The 19,845-nt window shown below is 41.2% G+C and overlaps 2 protein-coding genes across 2 annotated transcripts; both read left to right on the plus strand.

Moving 5' to 3' along the window:
- Window positions 1-264: 264 nt before the first annotated feature.
- On the plus strand, window positions 265-5,052 carry LOC124288115 (L-amino-acid oxidase-like). Its single transcript, XM_046724679.1, has 6 exons — window positions 265-382; window positions 823-1,228; window positions 2,479-2,583; window positions 2,864-3,091; window positions 3,375-3,489; window positions 4,035-5,052. Exons 1-6 carry the CDS (start codon window positions 265-267, stop codon window positions 4,716-4,718), a joined length of 1,656 nt encoding a protein of 551 aa, XP_046580635.1. The 3' UTR covers window positions 4,719-5,052.
- Window positions 5,053-9,445: 4,393 nt separating this feature from the next.
- On the plus strand, window positions 9,446-14,840 carry LOC124288116 (achacin-like). Its single transcript, XM_046724680.1, has 7 exons — window positions 9,446-9,598; window positions 10,352-10,393; window positions 10,675-11,077; window positions 11,292-11,402; window positions 13,536-13,763; window positions 13,955-14,069; window positions 14,154-14,840. Exons 1-7 carry the CDS (start codon window positions 9,481-9,483, stop codon window positions 14,838-14,840), a joined length of 1,704 nt encoding a protein of 567 aa, XP_046580636.1. The 5' UTR covers window positions 9,446-9,480.
- The last annotated feature ends 5,005 nt before the right edge of the window (window positions 14,841-19,845 follow it).

Consider the following 19,845-nt stretch of genomic DNA (forward strand, 5'->3'; position numbering starts at 1 on the left):
TCATAAACTGGACGGTGCTTGTGTTTCATTACTGCACTCGTTTCGTACGGTTGTCAGAATTTGTGAGTATATAATTAGATACACAATTCAATACACAGTTCTTAGAACTATCTTCATTTTGTATTTATCTTTCAAAATATATCTCATAATCACAATTTTGAGGTTTACATCGAATTGCATCTGTTGGATGTCAGTGGGCGATTATGTATTTCTGAGATCGTCTTTTACAGCAGATATTTCTACACAGTATTGCTGTTGTGAAAGATGACATCAAATGGCAACTTCCTGGAGCGGCGTGTTGGCCTATGTCGAATGATAGATGTTCTGATGACTTCCATCATTGTGGTTTCATCGCTCATTATAGCCATTCTCATAGCCACAGGTATGTCTACCCATGCTGTGAAAATGGTGCATATTATAAGAAATTCCTTTAAATTATCTGTCTTTACCTTTTATGTGTACATTCTCGCATACCAATCAACACAAACAGCCACACATTCATTTCGACTTATTATTACATGTCCATTGTCACCCGTCACGCTTTGATTTAATTCATGCAACGTGGCCATTCGAAAAATAATATTATCTGCATTATACAATGACTGACGCGCAACCATACATGCTATATATGTCATATACTTAGCCTGCTGTATACCATACACTTAAATACTATGTTTTAGTTGCTGACCTAAACCGAATCAGGAATAATATATGACAGGAAAACAACTTATAATAATTTACTCCTCAAAAGTCAAATATACACTTCTTAATTTATGATGGTCACCATCGTCCAAACAAAATATATTTGCTTCTGCATTTAAGCTCCAGGTACATCTGACGCCGACTGCCTCGACATCGCCGTGATTGGCGGCGGCATCGGGGGCGCCTACACAGGCTGGAGGCTGAGGGACAGAGACCTATCTATCTCTGTGTTCGAGTACTCCGACCGAGTCGGTGGGAGACTCTTCACAACTGACTTCCCTGCAGCTCCAGGGACGTACCTTGACTTCGGAGGGATGAGGTTCAGGGCCAATGCTCACCCTACTTTAAACAGAACGGCAACCGAAATTGGGCTCAAGATCGTAACGTTTGCATTGGGATATGGAAATGCAGATGAGACAATCTGGTACACTCGAGGCAAGCACATGCGCAACACCGACCTTGGAACAAGTCGCACCCCTTACAGTCTTGCCTTACAGGAAATGAAGACACCGGGCGCGTTGATATGGTAGTCGTGTCTTTGTAAAGATTTATACATTGTATTGATATGAGTCGTTCGTCTGAACCTGACAAGTAATCTTACTGAATCACATCCTACTGAACCAACTAAGCCCTCATGGGTTTACAGAGTACTCATATCCCATGTTTGTGCATCTCAGTGCTGATTTCGTTTGTATAAACTATGACCACTGATCGATTCTTACTTTCCTCCATACTGTATATACCATTCACACGTGCTCTTATTTCTTGGTACCCGTGAAGATCCGGGTTAGAATTGGCCTTCCACCATAAAGGGATAAATATTTCTATATCAAAACAGTAAAGGACCTTTTAAATAAAGTTCATTATCATTTAATCATTGATTTTTTTGAAAGAGATAGATTTGTTAAATGAATTTTGATATATGTTTTGTAAATAGATAAAGTTTTATAATTGGTAGTTCAGATGATCAACTTAGATTGTTAGTGGCTGTATCATCAAAAGGGGTTGAAGTAGCGTAAAAATTATTGTCCTCCTGAGAGGGTACGTAAGTCCCAAAACTTTCAAAGTCAATTCAAACTTATCAGGATTTTTAAACGTAGTATTCTTGTTATTTTACTTTTGGCTAACATTTCTTACAATCGCCAACAGCTGAAAGGATGGTGTAAATCCAACCAGGGTCCATGCAGGTAGCAAAGGAACTGTAAGTCCCCATGGTCCCTAGTATGGTGATCTACTTTCAGGTGTTGGCGATCTATAGCCTGTTTTTATATTGTATTGTCCAAATAGTGCTATGAGTTTTAACTTTTCACGCTAGTTTTAACTCTTATTGTGATATTCTAGTTGTTTTACTGTCCTGCGACGACAGGTTTATATAATATACACGTTTCATTTCAAATATGTTCTCGTCACGATATGGCTGAAATATTGCCGATGTGACGTTAAATCTTAACTCACTCACTCACTCACTCACTAGAATTGGTCTTCTGCAACCCGAGCTTGTCGTAAGGGGCGACTAATTGGATCGGGTGGTCAGGTTCGGTGACTTGGTTGACACATCTCATCATATCCCAATCGCGTAGATCGATGTTCATGCTGTTGATCACTGGGTGGTTTAGACTCGATTATTTACACACCGCCGCCAAGTAGATGAAATACTGCTGAGTGCGGCGTTAAGCAACAACCACACAAACCACATCTTAATTCTTAAGAGGTAAGTATACTGTACACGTGCTGAATGTATCTGGAATATTGTTTCTTTATAATACGCCTCTCAAGGAGCCTCTTCAAGAACAACGTCAACTACAGCAAAAACACATACCCCAGTCTAGACGAACTGTATAATATGACGACCGTCGACGGTACCCCGCTCTACAAAATGACGTTAGTGCAGCTATGCAACTCCTTCCTTTTTCTGTAATTTAGATTATTATATTCATTAATTGTTTTCATTATCATTGTTAAATATAATATTAGTCCTACCAATGCTTCACATCGACTATACAGTTTTACATAACAAAATGAAAAATAAACTCACGAAATAAACTAACTCCACCTCTACGGATGTCCTGTCGTACATGACATTTAAATGTATATGAGGTTGGCGTATCACATGTCACACATAAGCGTCATGTCTACCTTTCAAATTATATCTCTCACCCAGTTTAGATAACTTTTACGGGCGCTTCGCAAGTCGGGAGGCTTACAAGTACATCTATGACTTGGAGGGATGGGCCGGCACTGTCGGTCGTCAAGGAGCTCTCCACAGTCCAAAGGCTACCGCTTCATACCCTGGTGACACCGGTCCATCTGAAGAATTCAAAACAATAGATGGTGGTATGGGGAAGGTGCCCCAGGCTCTCATGGAAAAATTCTTGAATGCAAGTACGAGGTGGGTTTGTTTGTCTTAAGATTTTCATAATTCTCATATTATTATAAGATGATGTCTGGAGAGAATGGCTTGCTGAGAGCAGTATCAGATGTTGTCATTGTTTACCTGATATACTGCATCTATGATAGTGCGAATATATGTATTCCTGCATATAATCTTTGAATAAAAATGTCGCCCTATTGGGCTATTTATGGTACCTTTGACCCAGCACTACAAACAATGATTAAAAAGTGCTTCTTTATTTCCCAATTTCATCATTTTCATACTCTCGTTATCTCCACAGCCACAAGCTCCATCTGAACCACCAGCTGCTGAAGATAGAGAGGAGGCAGTCTGGAGGGTACAACCTCAGATTCAGAAAGACTCACACAACAGATGGAATAACGACTCAGAAACAAGTGCGTTGATTTGGTATTTGTTATATTTTGTTCAGACCACTTGTCTGTGGATAAAGACACATCGGCCTTCCAGTGACTCACTCTCATTCACTCCACCCAGTACCCGATCGAGGAGGGTTCGTGGTTTGAAGTTTTCGTCTTGATGTTACACAGCAATAGCCTTTAGGCCGTATATAAAGTAGGCATGAACTTGTCATGATGTGATCGCAAACATAAACATGTTTGTGAATACGATTCACTCTAAAATGATATTCTTACAAGACGCCGACCTGTACCTGGCCAAGCAGGGCATTTACTTTGAAATATTCCTCAAGATGGTACTCAGCGACAGTCTGTATAAAGTCGGTTATTGAGTAGTCATAAGTTGAATACATAAATATACGGTACTTGAATGCAAATTGCATTGCCTCATATGTAACATATTTTACAGGATAGTCGTAACTGAAACAGTCACCGTGATTATTCTTGTCGGGCAAACTTAAGGTCAGGTTATGGCACGATAAATGACCACACACTCAAGATGTATCGGGTATCCTCTATTCCAGTTCAGTACAGACGTGACAGTGTGTGCCAGAAAGGTTGTGTTGGCGGCCCAACAGAGATGCATACAGGAGATTGACATCCCAATGTTCAAGAGCAATCCCGACATTGTAAAGAATCTAGACTCTGTTGTTGGAATCCCTGCTGGCAGAATATATCTTGCCTACAACACCAAATGGTGGAAGAACGGCAACCCTGACATCACCCACACGAAGAGTGACCAGCTCAACAGACAGACCTATGACTGGTCTACCGGCACAAACAACGTCTCCATCATCATGGCGTCCTATCACGACGGGGACTTGGCCCACTACTGGCGAGAGTTGAGTCAGTTCGGGACGCCAATCCCTGGCAGTCTCCCCGGAGTGAATGCCGTCACGGACGTCGTCAAGAACAGAGCTGAGAAGTTCTTAAGCGCCATCTACAACGTCAGCCAATCTGATATCCCCGAAGCTGTTGGAGGCGCAATGATGATGTGGGACAAATATCCTTTCTATGCTGCTTGGGATTACTTCAAACCAGGCTTTGACGAAAGAACGGTTCGTGACCTGGTGTATAAACCATCTGTATCGGATCATATATACATTGCTAGTAATTCTTGGGCACCTCGGAATCTTCAAGAATGGTGTGAGGGAACACTGATAGCTGTTGATGCTGTAATCAATAGATATTTCAAGGACAGTAACTAGCATAAAAATGTATATGAACTTCTACAATGCTTAAACAATACATATCTATTATTTGAAGGAAGAAAATCATTTCTCGCCAGTATGTATGAATGTATTATTCTACAATATTGTTGCTCTAAAGTTAACCGGTATATACATCAGTTATCAAGAATAATGCGTATGCGATGTGTATATTATTCGCTTACCATTCCGTGTTTATTACTCTTTTATATACTGCATAATGTCTTTTAGAAATATATACAGCATTTGAGTTTAAGTCATTTGATCATGTAACTTTGACAAAATAATTCGTAAATATATATATCATGTGTGATATGATTCTAATACATGTATCATATGATCTTGAACAGCAGGCGATTATAATCAACTGGCGGAAAACAGAATCCCACCATGGTAACATTATGAAATATTTATAATAAAATCTAAATGTTCCTTTGAATTCCTTCAAGGGAATAATGTCAGTTAACGAGTAATCCTTGTCAAAGGCAGTCGTGATATTAGGACTGTTGATAGATCAACACAGAATGTTTGGTAATTTAACCAACAGTTTTAAAATTTAATGTAATGTTTAACGACCAAATAGGCTGCTTCACACCTCTAACGCGATGGCGATGTGAAGCATGTACTTGTTACATGTATTACTGGTTCATTTGATTAATGATGCCTGATTGGCCAAAACAGCTGAAACGCTACTACGAATGCTAAAGCTTGAAAATTATCGCTGTAAAGGATTGAATTCAGATTATACACGCAGTTGCTAATAGGTGTCTCAAAGTTCTATAAGCTTTGCCCTAGCTAAAACGTTAACATACTTTCCTTACTGGCATGGGTGAATTCCGGGTTAGCGAGCGAATTGCCTTCGTGTCATTTGTAACTACATAGCAAGACCAATCCTTGCAACAACATCCAAGGCCACTAGTGACCGTAACCGGTTCTTTGCTTAGCATCTGATATGGGTTCTTAGGTGTTTGTTTCAAGGTGTTTCAAGGGTATTGTTCCTTAAATTACACACAATCACTGAATTCGTGGAAGAGAATGTCAGTTTTGATAACATTTACAAAACGTAACAGCATACCTATATATACTCTCTGGATACTCCATATGGGGAGAACGAACTTGATAAACATATTTCCAGTGTTAAGGTTTTGTTTGCTTGGTTAAGATGCTGACTATTTAATGCTTCATTTCTCGCTGAAGGAAATGAAAAACAATAATGATCCCACACCTTTCTAGGATATGGGCTTATGTTATCTGTCTGATTTGTTTCAACGTAATCTCGGAGTCTCAGTCTCCAAGGTATGTACATCTAACAAAAATATATAAAGTATGAATATATCATTCTTAATGATAATGAGGCCTGGAACATTGGTTGGTATCGTCCTGGTTCAACAGCGATACAATGGAATGCTCATGACACTGGTGTAGTGACGTGTGAGTGTTTGTGTGTGAGTGTGTGTGAGTGTATGTGTGTGAGTGTGTGTGAGTGTATGTGTGTGTGTGTTATGTGGACGTACATACGACAAGCACGATAGGGAGGCAGTTGACTTTGCATATTTGAGAATACGTCCAATCAGTGTTCTGCTATGTACCTGGAAGCTGCTGGAGTCGTTGCATAGCTGTCATTTAGCTTTGAAGAGCCAATGCACTGTCCGAAAACTTCATACTTCGTTTTGAATCGTGCATTTTTCAAAAAGTGAGAAACGTAATTGTGGGACATTGGTCTAAAGCCACGTGCATAATTGTAGCATAAATACCTATGTTGGAAACAGCAAGCAGGCGGTAACCAAAAATCCACTACTAATGTGCCAAAACGTACACAAGCGTAACGAGACAGGGGGATCGGTATGGCCAAGATAGGGGTTTCACAACGTCAGCTGGCAAGAACCTTCAACTGCAGCCAGGCCATCATCAGTAAATTGATAAACCGCTACCAGCAAACAGGCCAGTTCCAAGACCGCCACAATCGAAACGTAACACATGTGTGACTCTTTGAGGGTTTGCTAACAAACCGTGATGTTTTGTAGTTCAGCTTGTCGTATCAGTATCATAAGACCAGGCTCTGAATGAGAACAGCAAACGATTAAACGATAAAGCCAACTGTATTTGTTTTAATGTTGAAGTCACTATCCAATCCATGACGATATTACATGGTTCAATGTCCTTAGATGAAGAATGTCTCGATGTCGCCGTGATTGGCATATAAATCAGCTTATCTGATATATTCATGAAAGCTTGCATTATGCAAAAACAATTTGTTTACATATTTCCTGTTCGATTATGCAAAGATGTGTTTGTTAAGCTTTTACATACACACCTGTGTTATATCTTGAAACGTTGACAGTGTTAGAATGATATGCCTGTTTGAAACTACTTTTGTGTTTCCAGGCATGTATATAAACAACTTAACAAACAATTTTGTGCATAATCGAACATGAACCTGTCCCTAGCAATGCAAACAAAGAGATTGTCCTTTCAGCTGTGACATGCCTTTAGAACAACCTGATTACCTACATTCCATGACACCTATATACGTAGCTGTCTGTAGACATTTATAGATGTGTTTAGTTTCTTGAAAAATACTTCCAGTTCTAACTCTTTCAAATGTAACTTTGTACATCCAGTTGACATAAAATTATTTCGTCCTCTCTACAGAACAGTTATGTATATGGTACTTACATAGCCCGGTGATTTGCTATAAAATTGTCCTTTCAGCGGTGATAGACCTCAAGAACAATCTCATTACAAATGTGTGCCAGAAATGCATTTTCATCATGTCATGGATGCACAAAATATACGGGTGCTGCTTACGTTTCAACATTTTGTTGTTCGATCACGTTTCCAATATCTAGTAGAGCTATCATACAATATTATGAGGGACATGGTCAGGACATTTCCAAATTTGACGCATCGGGGCGGGATACACTCAACTTTTCGTGTTTTTCAACAAATGTTTTACATGGTTTGTAATGTAAGCGAGATCTAAATATCTACATTTCAAATGTCAACAAACACGGAGATATATTTCATCACACTACCGAAACGTAACACAATATAGTATTTGGGCGAGCACACTGCTATTAACATATATAGGATAAAGTGACACTTGATTTGAATTCTCATCCACCCATACTGAAGCATGTTGTGGTGGCTTTAACACGAGAATAAGCTACCAAGCTGACATCATGTCATGTTACATGCTACACGAGACTATTTATACGGTGGTGCTTTGCACACAATAGCCTACTTGTTGGCGCACCTTCCTCTCAAGACTTGACATACACTCTCTGCTAGTCATCGCTGGGAGATACAGGTAAGTTTTTATATTGCAGGTATTTTCACGGTTTCGTTTTCGTTCAATGTGCAGGTTTGTCTTAAAATGCGTAATTGTCTTGCAGTATTCTAAAATCATATTAATGATATTTTTGCATTGATGAAGAGTTATTTATTTCTGTATTTGCAATAATGTGTATTTTCACATTTCACTTTGGAAGATAATATGTTCAACTTACACTTTAAAGTAAACAGACATCAGCTCATTAAACCCGGCATGATAGTAAGAAGTATATATAAACTACTTACTTTGGTACCAGATCCGTAAACCTCTGTACCACAGACGCCTGGTTGTGCATTCAGATAGTTAAGTGAGTGAGTTTAGTTTTACGCCGCACTTAGCAACATTCCAGCTCTATGGCGGCGGTGTGTAAATAATCGAGTCTGGACCCGACAATCCAGTGATTAACAGCATGAGCATCGATCTACGCAACTGGGAACCGATGACATGTCTCAACCAAGTCAGCGAGCCTCACCACACGATCCTGTTAGTCGCCTCTTACGACAACCATTGGTTACTGAAGATCAATTCTAACCCAGATCATCACGGGTAGATATTTAAGATTATGAAATTGCACTACGGGTTCCATCCTCCGTCCAGGCAAGATAAAGGAACAATGAGAGTAAAAGACTGCGTGAAGGGCACGCGCGAACCAATTGTTTTTAGGCGGTTTTGGTAAGACAACGATGTAGAACTAAAACTGAGCTGATTGGATATTTGGATAGGGATTTAAATATTAGCCTTCTAAATGAAACAAACCCAATAACTATATCACATATTGACACTAAGACTAAAATAGCTCATTCAGCATCCTTATAGATGAGAATCACATTTAAGAAGGCTTGAAAAAAATAACTCCATTTGGAGTTGCACAATGATGTGTACTTGGCCCGTAGCTGTTCTTGTCTTATGTAAATGATTTAGTTTATAAAATACATAGTGATGTCAGACTTCATGCTGACGATAGATCCTTGTATATTACTGTTGAAAACCAAGTCAACAGATCTTGAGCGTTAAGGCGCCGTAGGGTAGCCTAGTAGCAAAAGCGTTGGCTCGTCACGCCGAAGATCCTGGTTCGATTTCCCACATTTGTACAATGTGTAAAACCCATTTCTGGTGTCCCCCTCCATGATATTGTTGGAATATTGCTAAAACCTTACTCACTCACGCTTGAGCGTTAAACATTGATCTGATAGAAATGAACAGCTTGACGGAAACGTTACAAGTAACGTTTAACACAGAGAAAACAGAAAGTATCTCATTCTCCAGCTACTTCTTCGTTTGTTGAAGCTATGATAAAACAAGAAACAATTCCTTTCATAGAAAGATTAATAATAGTCTTCTGATGTGAAAGTATATCATCTGAATTATAATTAAATCCAGGAATTGTGTCACTTACAGGACAAGGCGTGTGTTCAGCATTTGTGTTAGATGGCATCAAAAGAACGCTTCCTCGAGCGACGTGTCGGCTCATGCCGGATGATAGATATCCTCATGGCAATGACACTTGGGGTAACAACGATTATTGCAGTCATACTGATTGCCACAGGTATGTAGTCACATGGTCACCAGTCATACTGATTGCCTCAGGTATGTAGTCACCTGCTCACAAGTCATACTGACTGCCACAGGTATGTAGTCACCTGATAGGCAGTCACATTAATAGCCTCAGGTATGGCGTCACCTGATCGGCAGTCATATTAATTGCCTCGGGTATGTATCCGCATGATCGGCAGTCATACTCATTGTCTCAGGTATGAAGTCACCTGATTGGCAGACACATTAACAGCTTCAGATATGTCGTAACCTGGTCGGCAGTCACATTAATAACCCCAGGTATGACGACACCTGATGAGTAATCATACTGACAGCATCACATAGGTCGTCACATGATTGTACTTAAAGCCCTCTCGTAGTTATTGATATGTAAAGGTTCTTCTGATTAATGGCATTAATACATCTCAAAGTACTGACGACTTTAACACTGTCGACCTGCAGTTAAATTGTAACCAACCATTCAGTGTATTATACACATTTTGTCGACTTTAGCACCACCAGTACAGGTAAGTATGAAATATAGTTTCTTCCTTCCTACGTTTCGATTTTAATGTACTGACGGCTGATGTGACGTTAAATTGTAACACGTTGTTACGATGTTACCGCCACCATAATAGGCTAGTATTAAAACGATTTTCTTCTTTCTTACATTTCGATTTGAAATGAATTAAGATTCGAAATTTCTCTACATCCCTGTCAAGGAAAATATAAATAATTTCACGTTCATTTTTATATGTAATTTCAGTAACTACGTCTGCTGCAACAACACCCAAAGAAACTTACACAGGTAATGTTTCCTCTATATGCATGTTTGTAACGTATTTTTCCTACATAAAGAATTACTACGAGGCACTGACACACTCAATCGAAATGTAACATGTGTGACTCATTGGGGTTTGCCAACAAACAGACACGTTATCATGTCGTATCAGTATCAGAGGAATCGGCACTAGATGAAACCATAAGAACGCCTTACTGTAATAATCAAACTTCACACTAGCTGTATTTGTTTTAATGTTTAAGTCACTAACCAATCCATGACGAAATCATGTGCTTCAATATCTTCAGCTCCAACATCATCTGACGACTGTCTCGACGTGGCTGTGATTGGCGGTGGCATCGGGGGCGCCTACACAGGCTGGAGACTGAGGGACAGAGGCCTCTCTATCTCTGTGTTCGAGTACTCCGACCGAGTCGGGGGCAGACTGTTCAGTACCGAACTGCCTGTTGCACCAGGGACGTACCTTGACTTCGGAGGGATGAGACTAAAGAAGAGAGGCCACCCTATCTTAACCAGAACAGCGACAGAGATAGGTCTCAGAATTATTCCCTTTCCCCTCAGATATGGGATTCCAGATGAGACGATCTGGTACGCTCGTGGCAAGCACATGCGCAATACTGACTTCGGAACAAGTCGCATGCCCTATGACCTTCCCCCAAATGAAATGAAGGTTCCTGATGTATTGAAATGGTAAGACATTCAGTATTTAGAAAGGGGACAGTAATAATCGTTAATGGAATGAAATATTTGTCAATATAAAGCTATGATATCTTGAAATATTCGAAGTTATTCATTCTGATATAAATTTCTATTTTGAAGGCAATCAACTGAGGATAACTAACAGTTTGTGTTAGTTGAAGAGAATATCCATTGATATCATGTTATTATGCCTCTGTCGTTACAGGAACATCTTTAACAAGAACCTCATCTTTCTGGACAACTCAACCATGTACCCCACTCAAGATGATGTGTTGAAGATGAGAACCGTGGATGGAACTCTGCTGTACAAAATGTCGTAAGTACACATATATCCTACAGACTACGACTTAACGATGAAGCTCGGTGGTTGGTTCATTGCGCCTCATCACACCAGAGGGCTTGGGTCATTTTTCTAATCACTGGATCGTGGGGTCCAGGGTTGATTATTTACACGCCGTCGTCAGATAGCTGCAATGTTGCAGAATGCAATGCGAAACAACAAGGTACCACGTACACATTATACCCTTGAAATACCAATTTCTCAAACTATTATTCCAAACAAAATATAGTTACAGTTACGTCTCTATAAACACTTTTCTAAAAAGGAAACGCATAAGCCATTTAGAAGAATTTATTGCGTTAGTTTACGAGCAATTATTTCATGTACTTCAATGGTAAAAAGGTGAAAATTCACACGTCTATTTACCAAGAGAAACAAACACCAGCCTTATAGTTGTTTCTGTTTACTGGAGTCCACACGATGGCGTCAAAGTCGATACTTTGTATGGCCACAATTACTGCTCGGCACCGTCTTGGCACAGACTGGATAAGTTGACGAAGTCGCTCTTTCGGAATCGTTCCCCACTCTTCCTGCAATGCCATGGCCAGTAGTGGAAGTGGAGGTAAGTTTTGACGTTGACGAGTTCATCCCATAGGTTTCCTTTCCGGTTTAGATCTGGTGACCAGGAAGTCCATGGCAAGACCTTAACGTTAGAACTGGCAACGTAGCGGACCATGACGCGTACTGTAGGTGAAGTAGCGTTGTCATGCTGGAACAACTCCCTCTGTCGGTCCATAATCGGAAGCATGTGACGTCCAAGGACTTCGTTGATGTTCCGATTAACTGTCAAATTCTCCTGAACCACCACTCATTCAGATCTTTGTGTGCTGGATATCGCATGACACTGCCTCCACCGAATTTGTCGACCTGTCGATTGCAAGTAGGGGCAAAACGTTCATTTCTCCGACGGTAAACACGCTGTCTTCCATCTCGCCGGTGAAGAAGAAATCGTGATTCATCACTGAACCAGACTCGCCTCCAGCTTCTAACGACACGACCGCAATGGAAGTCTCTCAAAACAGGGGCGACAACTGGCCTTCTTGCTCGAATCCCCATTCACGCAATCGGTCGGAAAATCAAACCAGGGATGCGTTGTGCAGTCTCCACAGCTGTGGCAAGACGATGACGCAAGGGAGCAAGTTAGTAGTGCTGGGCTCAGGTGGTAATTCTTAGACGATTCGGGCGATTCTGGACGGAACTGGTCTGCAGGAAACGACCCCAAAGATGAGATATGGTGCTCTGATGAACGTTGAAATGTCGGGCAACTGTAGACTGCGACTTCCCAACTTCAAGGCGGCCTATGGCGATGTTTCGATTGGCGGCACTCAGTTGTGGCACTCAGTTCTATCACAACGTTTGTCTTTTTATAGTGATCAATATCGAATACTTTCGCGCTTTTTTTTGAAGAGTGTACTAGCCGCAGAAAGAAATTGTTCCTTTCTGAATTTGAAAATATAACAATGAAAAGTTTACATGGAAACTTTAATAGGTCCATATTGTGATCATCAGAAGATGGCAGCATGGCATGTTAATCAGTCAAAATGTGGGGCCGGGTTCAAGCTTCAAAGGGCGTACACTCCCTACCCAAAGCATCAGGCGATCCCATTCCTATTCCATGACACAAACCTGAGTATAAAGCTCTGTAAGATGTATGTATGTAGACAGGTTGACGTGCGTCACAAGGGGAAATGTTAAATCTGGACAGTCCCCTACCACAAACGTAGTTGGTAAGATTTCGCCACCACCTTTGGTTTCGCGATGATGTTGCGCCAAGATGGGTCGCATGTTGGGACGTGGTCGTATCCGTTAATGACGTAAACGGTTCCTGACTGTGTCGGGTGTAGTCTAGAATCTGGTGCCGGAGATATGTCACGCAAAGTAGAACGTATATTAGGGGTTCGAAAATCATCTGCACATTGAGCGACCCCAAGACAGTGAATTTTCATACAAGATCCGAAAACGTACTCACACATCTATGTTAAATTCACGTATTACTGCGTTTACACCTGTATTAGTCCCAATATCTCTTTTGATTTCCCATGTGCATATTATCTTCTTGTGGCTGGTATATATGTATATACACAGTCATTGTTTTAACTTTTACCCAAGGCTTGACAACGTTTATGGACGTTTCGCTAGTCGGGAGGCTTACAGATACATCTCTGAAACCAGTGGGTGGGCTGAAACTGTTGGCACACACGGAGCCCTCAACGGTCCAACAATCTCCTTGTCCTACCCTGTAGCAACAGGGCCACCCGATGAAGTAATGACAATAGATGGTGGAATGGGGAAGGTGCCATTGACTTTAATGGAGAACTTCCTGAATACAAGCACGAGGTAGGTTTGGCTTATTATTGTTTTGATGTTTGATGGGGGTTATGCTGTTGAACTCTCCATACATATCATACACTAATCATTTGAGAGCACGGGTATCCCAATCGTTTTAGGCTCTGCATCTTACCGAAGATACCAAACCATGTAATTGTAGATTCAAACCACCTCCATATCACTTTCTCTTCGTTTCAAAGCCACAAACTCCACCTGAACCACCAACTGCTGAAGATAGAGAAGAGACAAGCTGGGGGATACAACCTCAGATTCAGAAAGACTCAGACAACTGACGGAATCACAACTCCAATACAGGTTTGTTTTCTAATACATACCTGTTGTATATCATGACATTTTTCTGTATGACTAGGAGTTAACCATATTCATTGTTCATTCCAGTTGGGTAACAAGGAAGTGACCAGGTGCGCCAGGAAAGTAGTACTTGCTGTCCCTCAGAGATGTATACAAGAAATTGACTTCCCAGAGTTCCAGAACAACCTGGAGATTGTAAGGAACATGGGCTCCGTCGTTGGGTACCCTGCTGGCAGAATATATCTTGCCTACAACACCAAATGGTGGAAGAATGGCAACCGTGACATCACTCATACTAGGACTGATCTTCCCAACAGACAGACCTATGACTGGTCCACCGGCACCAACAACGTCTCCATCATCATGGCGTCCTACCACGACGGGGACTTGGCCCACTACTGGCGAGAGTTGAGTCAGTTCGGGACGCCAATCCCTGGAAGTCTCCCCGGAGTGAATGCCGTCACGGACGTCGTCAAGAACAGAGCTGAGAAGTACTTAAGCGCCATCTACAACGTCAGCCAATCTGATATCCCCGAAGCTGTTGGAGGCGCAATGATGTTGTGGGACAAATATCCTTTCTACGCTGCATGGACTGATTTCAAACCAGGCTTTGACGACAGAAAAGTTCGTGAGATGTTGTATAAACCATCCTCCTCCGATGATGTATACCTAGCCACTAATTCATGGGCACGTAGTGATCTTCAAGGTTGGTCTGAGGGATCGCTGTTGGCTGCAGATGTTGTTATCAGCAGATATTTCCAAGGTAGCAAATAGATAGGAGAATGACTTTCTCCTTTGTAGTGTACATCTGTAGGAAGTTATGACTGCACCTTAATTTATTGTAGGTATCTAAATGAATGAAGCGTAAAAGATATCCTTTGGTGGTGACTATATTGATAAGAATGAGTAGTTAGATGATGACGACTTTGATAGACTTATGATAAGCTCAATCAATAGAAACCATGTGCATCGATCTATCAGTATGTGTTAACTACCCCTTTGTCTATACTACAGAGTGTTTGTTTAAGAGAAACCATGTGCACCATGTGTTTTCTGTGAAAACCTCTTTGGTGAGACAACATTCAAAACAAATACCTTACATTTGATGGATTGACTAAAATTGTTCAGGCAATCACTCAAACTAGATCGTTTTAGTAATTTGACCAAATGACTGAAATTTTCAGTCATTTGGTCAAATGACTGGTTTTACAGATTGACTGTAACATATATACACAAGTGCAAATATATACACAGAAAGTATATCCAGGGAGGTTCTCACTAGCATACACGAAACAAATCATAAAATAATGTAATGTAGTCAATGGTCGGGTTGGGTAAACCATCCCTTGCCCTTGTTTCATTTCGAAAGATATGTGAATAAACATTACTCACCTTTACATTTTTGGTCGAATCAATGACAATTCAAATAATGGCAACATCTTCTTCACACTATGTGATCATATTTGAACCCTGTTTGATCGGCATTTTAGAACTTGATGGATAATAGAAAAGTGTAATACTTTATGGATAACAACTTCTTTATTTCTTATGATGCGACGTTTCGGTATAGCTTCTTATGCCGTTGTCAAGCAAGAAGCTTTACCTAAACGTCGCATCATAAGAAATAAAGAAGTTGTTATCCATAAAGTATTATACTTTTCATATTTGAACCCCACCTGTGCGTCAATCTCAGAGCCAGAAAATGATATAGCTACACCCTATTCGAAGTCTGCATCTGGAGCCATATTGAAAAATCTGATTCGTGAATCCGAGCAAGACAGGTATTTGAGATCGAATCAAAAGTTGGTTGGTTGATTGGTTGTTGTTGAGTAACACAACTGTCATCAGTATTCCGGCTATATGGCGGCCGTCCGAAAATCATCGAGACTGGACCAAACAATCCGGTGATCAACAGCATGAGCATCGATCTATGCAACTGGCATACCATGACATGTGTCAACCAAGTCAGCGAGCCTGACCACCCGATCAGGTAAGTCGCCTCTTACGACTAGCATGGGTTACTGAAGACCTATTCTAACCCGAACACTTAATTTAAGTTCTATTTACTAAGTGCCACTGCTAACTGTAGACGCCTCTGTTGTGGATGAGATCTGACGTTCAAGATAATTCAGTAAACATTCAGTGGGGTTGAGCAGGCCATGAATATCCTTGACAACCATTGCCGTCTAGCCCAATTCCGTTTGTAATTTTTTAGTCAAATTCTTAAATTCAAGTAGACATATTCTTTGGCCCAACTGTTCATTTCTGTTCATTGCTGATACTTAGAATGTCCTGTTCTGTGAAATAACTACAGTTATGGAAGTCAACTATTTTGATAATTCAGGTGTGAGGTGAGGTCAGGTGAAATTGGGTTTAACGTCGTGCTTGAGAATATTTCGCTCATATGACGACGTGATAATTCAGGTGTAAGGTTTAATAAGGGTCAAAGGGAAACGTCAGAATATCATCGATATTAAATGGTCCGAATATGCATGTATCTGTCAACGTGAGTCCTGATTTATCGTCTATAGAAATTTAGCGTTGTCGCCTTTACACAAAATGGAAGAGGCGTGACAATGATCCAAAGTGCGTCAGCCCACCACTTTGCCCAGGTGTCGCATTTCCCTCGAAAGGATTCGGCAACATCCGTTTACACCCCCATTCCACAGAGATTTCTGACTCATCGGTCACTCATCGGAACCAAAGTTTTTCTCTTCCGGTAACCCACCGAAGAGTATCGTATCACAGTCCGAGGAATCCGATTTGTGTTTGTCGACTATCAGGTGAGTGTCCGACGTGTTGGGCGTGATCCGATGAGGCGAAATCGTCCGATGAAGGAACTAAGCTCAGAGCTTAGTTCGCCATCGGACGCTATTTCCGGTTGTAAATCGAGCCAGTGTCGGATGAATGTCGAGTCAGTCCGATGTGTGTCAGATTCGTGTTGTGCAACTACCGGACGTGTCCAGCCGACGTCTTACGGCAATCTGATAAGTATCCGATGATAAACAGTCATCTGACGCTCATTTGATTGCAGTCTGCGGTCTGTCCGACGCGCCTGATAGTCGCCCATCACCAATGCGACACCCCCATTCCACTGACCATCGGAACCTCATCGGAAGCCCATCTGATCCCAATTTTGCTAAAATTTCAGCGTTCCGATCAGTTCCGATGAAAATTCACCCGACATCCTTTTTGGGGGGCCTTTTTCCCCTAAAACCGAAAGAGATCCAACATTGATCGGGTTAATCATATGAAAAACTGGTAGCGGCCTGATGTCCGTCCACCATAATCATCAACGGCGTCCGACTGATCCGACCGCAGTCGGATTGTAATTCGAGGGTGACCTGACACTAATCTGACACTTCCAACACTCTCCCGACACCAATCCAACAAATCGGTTACTATTCGAAGGGTAATCGGACACTGACCCAATACTGGTCGGATTTATCGCCAGAATCGGCAGTCGAGTATAAAAGCGGGCTGCACCTCCTGACGGTACTAGTCATGGATCAACTTCCTCGCAACGCTGCGGTCCTGGGCTTTGTTTTTTATACTGCAGCAACAAACTATAGAACAAGATGCAATGACCCTTGAGGTCTTGAGAAGAAAGCATAGAAGACCACGTCGTTGTTGGGTTCGACCGTGCCTGCAAGCTGATAGAAGGCTGTTATATGGACACTACACCAGGGTCATGAATGAACTGAGAATGGAGGATACAACGGTATTCTTCAATTTCCTGTAAGTTACGCTGAAGGGGTCGTTGTCGGCACAGGTACTTCAGATACGTACCCCAGGTACGTTTCTGTATACAGATATGTACCCTAAACAAAGTCAAAATACAGAAACGTACCTGGTACCCTAAAAGGCGGACGAGTCCATATTCCGCAATCCAAAACCAAAACCGCATGTAGTTGTTCCCGTTCAACTGATTGCGATTGGTATTCGTATGCATCGCGAAATATCCGTTACTGTGTATTCTCATTACTAACATAAAGCAATCAAATGTATCTAATACAACACTATGACAGTTCCAATCAAGAATACGAAACAATGGGAATGGAATCGTCCTAGGGTACCTTTCTGTATTCTCATTATGGCCAGGGTACGTTTCTGTATACAGAAACGTACCTGGGGTACATATCTGTAGTACCCGTGACGACAACGACCCCTTCAGCGTAAGTTACGCCAGAATCCTTTGATGAACTACTCCAGAGACTCGCACCAAGACTCACGAAGGGTCATACCAATGCCAGGAGAGCCTGTTATCCTGCACCCTAAGGTACCTTGCAGCTGGCGATCGGTATCCATCACTGTCATACAGCTTCGTAGTCCTAGGCCAAATGTTAGAAAAGTCCCTATCTTTTAGGATCTCTCAGCAGCAGTAAAGGCTTTATCCAGTAATTGGTATGACAACTCCCACCCTCCAGAGATTCTTGTCAATGTGGAACTAGACACAGAATGTATCAGGTTACTAAAACACACAAGGTTTACCCCACTGTTGAAACAGTGTCCACATGTTCATAGGCCAACTGTATGAGTATTAACTACATGGTTTAATGGACGGTGACAAGCACTGGTGTTCAACATGATCAGGATATGCAGTATGGGTGATAAGGCCTGGTGTATCATATTACCTGATAATGATGTTATCTCTACATTTCGCCTAGGAGTAATAAGCTGTAATGTTGCTGAGAGCGGCATAAAACTAAACTAAATCAATCAATCATTGTTAAGATAATGACAGACGCTGAAGTCAATTCTTGACGTAGCGGGTGGTCGTTTACCAAGACATTTAAATTTGGGCAATACTTAAAATACAATAAACTACCTAAAGTTGATATATCAGGAAAACTAAGCCTTCAACAACCACACATGATTCATACATAGTTCAATCGATACGTGAATCCCTCACAGTTATTCGGGGATGTCATTGTGCTATTCTGCCGAATGGGTACGAGTTAGTGAGTGAGTGTGAGAGTGAGTGAGTGAGTGTGAGAGTGAGCGTGAGAGTTTGTGATTGAGTGAGTGACAGTGACAGTGAGAGTGAGAGTGAGTGCGTCATTGTCCACCCAGCTAACAATTTCACGTTGTCACAACGTTATGCTTTCGTTGTCACAACGTTATTCTGTGGACTCCTGTTTACGTTGTTACAACATTATTCTGCGGACTCCTGTTTACGTTGTTACAACGTTAATCTGCGGACTCCTGTTTACGTTGTTACAACGTTATTCTGTGGACTCCTGTTTACGTTGTTACAACGTTATTCTGTGGACTCCTGTTTACGTTATTACAACGTTATTCTGTGGACTCCTGTTTACGTTGTTACGTTGTTACAACGTTATTCTGCGGACTCCTGTTTACGTTGTTACAACTTTATTCTGTGGACTCCTGTTTACGTTGTTACAACGTTATTCTGTGGACTCCTGTTTACGTTGTTACAACGTTATTCTGCGGACTCCTGTTTACGTTGTTACAACGTTATTCTGTTATTCTGGACTCCTGTTTACGTTGTCACAACTTTATTCTGTGGACTCCTGTTTTACTTTGTCACAACGTTATTCTGTGGACTCCTGTTTACGTTGTCACAACGCTGTGACCTGACGTTGTGATATGTCGTTTTTCGTTGCTATTAACCGTTAATAGTTGAATAGTTTTCCAGTAGTAAAACAGTACATACGAAACAAAGCAAAAATTCATTTCTATGTTTATTAGTCAATTCGCATGTTGTTTTGATCGTGTGTTTTCTGACGCTGTAGCTGAATAGTGAAGAAAGAATCTC

This window comes from Haliotis rubra, unplaced genomic scaffold (assembly GCF_003918875.1).
Source record: "Haliotis rubra isolate DU_JTF1 unplaced genomic scaffold, ASM391887v1 Scf412, whole genome shotgun sequence".
NCBI classification, from domain to species: Eukaryota; Metazoa; Mollusca; class Gastropoda; order Lepetellida; family Haliotidae; genus Haliotis; species Haliotis rubra.